Source organism: Pyxicephalus adspersus, chromosome 6 (genome assembly GCF_032062135.1).
Source record: "Pyxicephalus adspersus chromosome 6, UCB_Pads_2.0, whole genome shotgun sequence".
Taxonomy (NCBI): domain Eukaryota; kingdom Metazoa; phylum Chordata; class Amphibia; order Anura; family Pyxicephalidae; genus Pyxicephalus; species Pyxicephalus adspersus.
Window position 1 is genome coordinate 94,642,549 of NC_092863.1, and position 8,809 is coordinate 94,651,357.

The following is an 8,809-nucleotide window of genomic DNA, read 5'->3' on the forward strand; positions in this document are numbered from 1 at the left end:
CACACACATATATATATATACACATATATATACACATATATACACATACATACACACACACACACACACACACACACACACACATATATACATACACACATATATACATACACACACACATACACATCTTTTTCTCCAGCAAACTGGCCATATGTTATCAGCACTTCATATTCTTCATCCAGAGTAGACTGGGCATTTCCCCAAGACTGAGCAGCTCACTTAATGACATATGAGCATTTCTCATTCCTCTATACAATGAGCTCATCCTGTATTATGATGCACCCCGAGTGAGGGATGGGAGGAAATGACAAGCAGAGCTCACAGGAAATGACCAGAATGTCAGTCTCCTTCTACTCAAAGCATCCCCGGTATAAGACTGAGAATGCAGAGGGAAGGAGGGGAGAGCATTACTAAAATATAAATAAAATTAAATCTGAATATAAACTTTAAATCTGCAGCTGGTCCTGCTATAAGAATATTTATCCAGCCACTTCCAGTTATATACGGTGACAACCGTCTCCCAATTTGATCTTTAGCCTGTCATGTGAGGCCCCTGGGTTCAAATACAATGCCACTGCATAGAGATTATCCAATGTTGCGAGTATGCAGAAGTTGGTTCGGCCTCCAGAGCAATGACATGCAGCAGAACATGCAGACAAGAAATGTCTGAGAAGAGGCTGGATAGGATTAGCAGCACCAAGAAAAAAAAAAACGTGTTGAATAGAAAAATAAAAATATTGGCACAATGCTTTTGCAAAGTATTTGATATCCAGTTCAGTCACAGATCTACTTACTTACTCAGAAAAAAGGTAATGTGCAATATATTGGCTCTGTTCCTGACCCACAAAATAAAAGACACAAAACCCATTATGTAGAATGAATTTCCCCAGGTTTTAGGTTACGGTAGCTCAGTGTGCTAATAATTTCTGTGTGTTTCTTCTACACTGGAACGCCAAGTAGTGTTGTCAGCTCTGCCCAGTTGCTGGATTACAGAACATCTGCCCCTCTCTTCAACTCCATAAGATCATGCAAGGGGAAAACTAAAGCTATGTACACACATCAGATGATTCTCAGCCATTACGAACCACAGGGCTTGTCTTAGACGACTTCTGACGTGTGTACAGAGGCCGTCGGACATCTTTCATGGATCTGCCCTGGCAGATACATGAAGGCAAACGATACATGGACAGAAGGCAAACGATCGCAATGAAAGTAAGGAGAAGAGCGCAGCGAGGTATCACTCTCTCCCCCTTCCTCCTCCTCTCCACAGAACAGAGTGGCACTTTATGTACACCGCTTGTTCATTTATCTCTCAGCCGTTTGAAACAATGGTGAATCTAGCGTGTGTACACAGCCTAAGCCAGACCTGAAAAAGGCTGCTGTCAACTCAAAAAGGAAGTTTCTGCCAGATCAATAGGCGTTATTCTGTATTTTTAGTAAAGAGACATTGAGAACCAGGCATGTAATGCAGAAGTGCAATAAATACGTTTTTGTAGGTGTAAGAACCCCAAATGTGGCCATGGAGAATACAAATAGAACGTGCTAGCTTTGCCTCTGAACTTCTACAGTAAATAGAGTCAGCTCGCCATAGATTATAAAACTGTCAAAAACCAGATTTAATTAAAAAGGAAAGCCCTGGCACGTTGATTTGGACACATGATTAAAACCATATTGTCTGGCAGTTGTTACAGTAAGCGTTTGCAAACCAAGCTCGGGAAATTAGTTACAGCATAAAGAGTACATACCCTGCATTATTGCTCACAGCTGTGATATCTTTAACTTCAGTCTTCAGAAGCCCACCTATGAGGTTCTCTGGAATTCCACAAAGGCCAAAACCTAGGACAAAATACAATCAAATAAATATTTATATTTTTAAAACACAATTAAAATTAATTTGAGAACATCTTACAACCAACTGGTGACAGTAGGCAAGTTAGAGAGTCTGGTGCTAGAGAGGGCACATCCACAATGTATACCCAATAAACCAAAGGGTGACTGACCTACCCCATGACCCTAGGTGTTTTCTTTCGCAAGGACACTTGTGACTTGCCCAAAGAAGAAACTTATCGACATCTTCTAGCCACAATCTTTGTCCTGAATATGTTCAATAGAAGACCCTATAAAAGCCTGTGGATAACACATCACTGGAGTAAGGCATGTTTTTTTGAATGGGCTGCAAAATCACATTCAGTGTTTTTCCCCCCGACAAGGTGCACCATAGTGCATTACCATGCAGTAAGCTGAAATGCTCGGGCATCAGAGCTGCATCACTTAGCATGTTGGATGGCCATTCAAACAAGACCCCTTTCTTGCACCCTAAGGCATCACTGACCAAACGCACATATTCTAGAGCACACAGTAAACCACCACCATTCATTGTGGTAAATTGCATGTCCATTTTTTGGGCAGTTGCTCTGAACTGATTGCCCATTCAAAATGGGCCTGGCCTCTAAAGCCCATCCTAATCTAAAATATTCATTTTGGGGTGTTCACAAAATGATAACTGTACTTTCAAAAAGGTTATCTCGTTTAGCCTCCTTTGCTGACCTTAATGCCCTCACCCACCTTCTACAGATGCAGAGATCCGATGACTGTAGTTTTGCAGTTTATTTACATACAGTGTATTACAACCTCAGACTTTTATAGCATGGCTCAAGAGATTTAGCATTTTCCCAAAATGTTTTCTTTACTGGATGGCAAGAAGCTATAGGCAGATGGCAAGCCCTGTATTGTGACCCAACTATTCAGTAACCACCCAAGAACAGCCGGGTGGTTACCCCCAGCTAAAACAAGGCTGGAAAGAGCAGAGATCGTTGCCCTGACCAACAATGCGATTGCGAAAACATCCCTAATATGTCAACTGGTTACTGGCCACCCAAAAGTGGTTTTGCACACAACGGTTTGCCATCTAAGGAATTTTATATACACATACACGAAACATACATAAACCATGATCGCCCAAACTAATCAGCCAACTGGATGGCTTGTGGCACAGAAGAACTTTTGTGACTCATCTTCTTTCACCAATGAACAATTATATGACAAAGCTGGGAATCATTCACTTTGAGTGACTTTTTTGGCCTCTGTACAGTCTTCAGTATGGTCTGCACTGTCTTCAGCCCATTTAGCTGTGTGTGTTGTCCTAGTCACAGAACACAATTGCCAGCAGATAATGGAGAGGCTTTTATTGTATAGGAGTAAATCAAAGGTGAAACCAGACAGATTGCACTTCAGGATATAATCAAATCAGCAGTAATAAACCAGTAAGCACCGGAACATTTTCTTTTCTGACTTCAGCTACTGTATCTTATATGCTCTGTTTTCCAGCGACGTTCATGTTTTCCATTGCATGTATCCTTCTACCAGGAATTTGACAGCACAATCCTAAAAATGTGTCCCCTTTATGGCAGTTGTTAGAATTCCAGAATACTTGACATCTGATCTCCAATGAAACATTGCTTATCACATAGACCCCACTGTCTCATGATTAGGGACCACTGTCCTATGATTAGGCATCTCTACTATTCTGCAGCATCTTCTGATGGAGAAAGCTAATAATGGGCCTAAATACAGCAAACCAGAGTCCAAGATAAGCAGCAATATATACCTATATACCTTCAATGTTGACCACCTTCTAAAACTCCTCTTGCTTTGCAGTCTTTGACTTCCATGCCGACTCGCTCATCCAGAACAAGCCAGCAATTAATTCCAGTCTGAATTCTTGATCTGAGTAAGAAGTGCTAAAGCAAAGTGGGTGCTTCGGTGGCAAGCAGAAATTAAAGTGACCTTCCATGCATTTGGAAAGTCCTCTTATTTACTAGTGTCTGGGGAAAAAAAAAAAATTAAAAAAAAAAAAAAAAGTTGTGGCCAATATCACTACAAAAACATAATTTCCTGGGCTCCATGATGTACCTGCTGCCGAAGTACATATTGGGTCAGGCCAATAACATTGGGGTGTTAGGTACAAGGTCTGCTACCTTCTATTTGGGGCTAGTTTTGGACGAGAACCCGATGTGTATACAGGGCTTATCCAATGTCATTCATGGATCCATCCTGACAGATCCATGAATGAATGCAATACAAGTAAAGGGCAGAGAGAGCAGTGGGGTGCCGCTTGCTCGTTCTCCTCCTCCCCTCTCCATAGAGCTGTATGCACAACGCTCGTTCATGCATCTTTCAGTCTTTTGTCACTGGAAAAGATTGTGAAAGATCCTTTCCAACGACAAACGTATAAGGTGTGTCCATAGCCTAAAGCTACGTACAGACGTCCAGTGCTTCTCGTACGATTAATTGGCTCAGGGACGAGAATCTAGCGTGTGCCCGTTGTCCATACAACCATCTTGACAGATCCACAGACGATGGACAAGGAATGATCGTAAAGGAAGTAAAGAGGGAGAGCATGCAGTGGGGTGCCGCTCCGTTGTTCTCCGCCTCTCTATAGAGCAGAACGGTGCTGTATGTACAGCACTCATTCGTGCATTCATTTGTCGTTGGAAAGGATAGTAGTGAAAGATCCTTTCCAACGACAATTATTGCACGTGTGTACCCAGCTTAAGAGTTGTCAGGAACCCAGACAAAAAAAAAAAAAAAGAAAATATGCTCCAGAATGCTTTGCAAAATCTAAATGATCCAAATGAACAAATATCAGAAGAACAACTAAAGTGTTTCATGTACAGTGCTGCTCTATAAATAAAAGGATGATAATAATAATATTAATAATATAAAAACAAAATAATAACTTCTACAACATATGTTATTATACTCACCACCAACAAGCAGCGTGGATCCATCAGGTATGTCCTTCACAGCTTGAACTGGATCAGTGTAGAATTTAGCATTGTGGGAGCTGGAGGTAGAAAAATAACAACCGCAACCCTTAAAAAAAAAACAAAAAAAAAAGGCAGTGAGTGGAAATAAACAGTTAAATCCAGAGGCTTTTCACACACAATTAATCCTGCACAACCAACCGTACAAAACACTGGCAGCAAAGCATTCACAGATTGAAAAACACACGTGCAAGTGCGAAGCTAAAAGTCCTCTCACCATTGCCCTGCAAACATATATATAATATTCTAAGACCTGGAGTTTATACCCCTCAATGAAAACAATTTAAAATTAGTGTATTGCAGTGCAGTGTATTTTGTATTAGATGACAATATGCATCATATTGCCTATTGTGAAACATTAAGGAGCGTCCTGATGAGTTTGCATGCTTAAGGATCTGTTGATGTGCGTTATGACATGCGTCTTAATGGATGTGTTCAGTTGTGTTTTCATTAAATTCAATGCAAAATCCAACAGACAAAATGCAAATGTGTTTTAAGCCGGGTTTATCAGGTTCTTTCCTCTGTCAAGTCCCACCCTTGAGGCAACATTATATTTTGCATTTAGGGAAAAAAAAAAAAAAAAAACACACACACACACACCTTCATTTATAAAACAGTGAATCTGACATTTCCTCAAACATTCCCTGTAGCCATTGAAACACATGGACCTGGAATATTCCCACCAAGGAATGCCAGATACAGGGATTTATTAAATGGAGCCCATAAAGTACATATGTACAATACATGTACCCTTTTCTCTGTCTGTCTATCTCTTTAAAAACCCAAGTACACAAAACGAACGGGTGAGCCTGCCAAAAATCAGGGGCATTCATCACTTCCTTAAGGCCTTCTTTACAGCCTTCAGGGTGCTGTGGTAGACTACAGCCTTAGAACAGTGACATTGGGTCTGGCTAAGTTTTACAGAACACCTCCAATATTTTTAGTATTATCCAGTATTTATATAGCGCTGACATAATATGCAGCGCTGTACATTAAGTCCATAGTCATTTCACTAACTGTCCCTAAAAGGAGCTCACAATCTAATGTCGTTATCAAGGTCATAGGTCTTTAATACAGTCTAAGGTCAACAGCGTTCCCCCCCAGCCCTTTTTAGCAGGGTGCACCACCTGGCAGTTTTCTGGCTGTTTTTGGGTGGTTACTGAGGAGTTGGGTCACAATACAGGGGCTGTCATTCACCTACAATTGCTTTCCACCCAGCCTAAAGAAATAAGCACCGGTCAATTATGGGGGGCAAGACAATTAAACAGTACATTTTTTTTTTAAACAGAGAGGAGAATTGGTTTGCAAGAGACCACCTAGGCCAAATTAACAACAACCATCCCTCAGGTGGGGACCTTCAACATGATCTTCCACCTGTAACATCTTTATTCTGGCGTTACTACAATTCATACTCTCAGCCATGTATTTGAAAGTTTAATACCTATGCAGACTTCCTGACAAGAATTAGATCATTATTATTATTATTACACAGTGTTTATATGGGGCAAATATTACGTAGCGCTGTAAAGTCATGTCACTAACTCTTCCTCAAAAGGAGCTCACAATCTAATATCCCTACCATAATCATATCACATAGGTATCATATAGGTCATTATCACAGTTATAGGGCCATTTTGGGGGAAGCAAATTAACCTAATTACATGTTTTTGGAATGTGGGAGGAAACCCAGCCAAACACAGGGAGAACCCTGTGTTATCTGAACAAAATCCCTGAAGTTCAGCATAATACATTCTTTTATAGTCTTTTTTGCATGCATTTCCACTTGTTAAGGCAGGCTTCTGCCAGGTCAGTATTGTCACTGTCCTTGCTGGGTAAAAGCACCATTTTCATTACTCCTGGTGATCGTTATCTTAAATACAGAAGGGAAAAAAAAAAAATTGACACGTGCAGTCTCCTTGAAGAGGAAAATAAAAAACCTCCAACAGGTGTCTTATAGCCTAAGGTCAGGTTGAGATGTAATTTAACTTAATTAATTTAATTCTCTCTGGAGCTACTTGCATCTCCCTCAGGGCAGCAGTAACCACACCGCAGTAGATTTTATATGGGGTGGTTAGAATCCCTGACAAGTTTATTCGCCCCATTTTTTTGACTGTTGTCACCAAGGCAGAAAATAAAAAATCCAAATATTTAAAAAAGTAATCAGACAAGTAGAAGGGTGACCTTCCAGTAGGAATAACTGTAATAGGGGGAATAAATTACTTAGAAAGTCCTCCCTTTTTTTCCAGGTCAGGCAAAAAAATAACCTGGCACTTGTTTTAACTCTTTCCTATAAAATGTATTATATGTTAAAAAAAAAAAAAAAAAAAAAAAAAGTTCTGGCATTACTTTTACTTATTGCCATGTGTCCTAATTTGGGTTTTTTTCCCCCGGCTTATCAGGTCAGAAAGTTAAGAGAAAACAGAAGTTCTAACCATCCCCTATGCTTTTTGAAACTAAAAAGTGAAAGTGTTGACTTGGATACAAAGTAACAATATTTTATTATAAATAAGAAAACAAACTGAATTGCTGAACTTGAGCTGTCACTGCACAGGTGACCTTGCAAGGAGGGCATTCAAATCAGAAACAATGGCAGTGCATACACAGTGACAAGCATGTGACTACATGTAATGCCATGTGACAGCGTCCTACCATTAATAGTTCTTAGTGCCAAGCTGTGACCAAGCCAACGAGTCACTCTGACGTCAAGGTCAATGTTGTTCTATTAATATAAGCTATCGGTCAAACCCTCTGCCTTGGAAGGGTAAGCTTCACCCAGTTAGCTGGAGGGTTAAACCCAGTACAAACGTCCAATGGATGTCAGATCATCTGTCACTGGAAACAATCGTGAAAGATTGTTTCCAATGGCAATTAACAAACAAGGGCTGTACACACAGCCCCATTCTGTTCTAATAAGGGAGGACAAGTGAGCAGCACCCCACTGTGCTCTCCTCCACAGGGATGTAATGTAGTTGTTCCCAATCTGTCATCGTGGCAGATTGATGAACGAATTCATGCGCATGATATACACATATCAGAGTCATCTTTAGGGGTGTTAGGGATTGGATTTTGGGTAGGTTAAGGTAGGGAGTGCTTAAGGTTAGGCACCGGGCAAAGGGGGGTTCCTAAGGTTAGGCACCGGGTAGGAAGAAGTTATTAGGCAGCAGGACAGGATTCTTTTTCTGGAGAAAGGCAGGGTATTTCATGGGCACTCCTATACAAATTAATCATCCTGCAACAAACACATCACCATATAGCACATAAATTAATATTGCAAACAAAAATTGCAGTCAGGTGCTTTGAAAATGTGCAATTAAAATGCAAAAAAACCTCCCAGCCAGCACAAACTTTATTCAGCAAGTTTGCAGAGCGAAGCAATGCCAGTAGGAAACTGTACCAGGCAAAAGTGGTAAACAGGCTGCATGGGGAGGAGAGCTCTGGCAGATGGCATACCTTGCTGTGTGCAATCCAGGCAGCACCGACAGGAACCCTCTTGTCCCATGTGCTAGGCAGGCTCAGGCCTCTTCTTAGAGCAGGCAGAAATTTAGAGACAGACATTATCCAGCAGGACTCACACAGGGTTACAGATATTTCCCAGCAGCAGAGCCAGATCAGTATAAGGAGGAGGGGAAGGGCCTACAGATGATGAAGGGGAGGGTTGGAGGTTCACAGCTGCCTCTTATTGTTCACATTCTGGGAGGTGTGTGCTAAGGGTGGGAAGAGACATATCATTAGATCTCTACATTACAACTTCATGCTGCTCTTATCATACAGTCAGAATACTTGCTACTGTGCCCTGCACGTGCTGCATTGAACTGGAAATATCTGCAGCAGAACACCTGGGCCTTAAGTATGTTTTCAAAAAGTCTTAACACTTTCACCTAGACTTAAAGCATACCTAAACTTTTTTAAACTTTTTAAAAACTTTTTAAAAAGCATACCTAAAAAAAAAAATCAATTAGGCCCATGTCTCTTTTTGCAAGTAT

The 8,809-nt window shown here is 40.8% G+C and overlaps 1 protein-coding gene across 1 annotated transcript in view; it reads right to left on the reverse strand.

Annotated features, from left to right (window-relative positions):
* Window positions 1-8,467, reverse strand: part of OXCT1 (3-oxoacid CoA-transferase 1) — a 71,412-nt gene extending 62,945 nt beyond the window's left edge. The window contains exons 1-3 of the mRNA XM_072416644.1: window positions 8,277-8,467; window positions 4,767-4,875; window positions 1,746-1,836 (exon numbers count right to left, since the gene is read on the reverse strand). Of these exons, the coding sequence (XP_072272745.1) occupies window positions 1,746-1,836; window positions 4,767-4,875; window positions 8,277-8,381 (305 nt within the window). The 5' untranslated portion in view covers window positions 8,382-8,467. The remainder of the gene's footprint in view (window positions 1-1,745; window positions 1,837-4,766; window positions 4,876-8,276) is intronic.
* Between the last annotated feature and the right edge of the window lie 342 nt (window positions 8,468-8,809).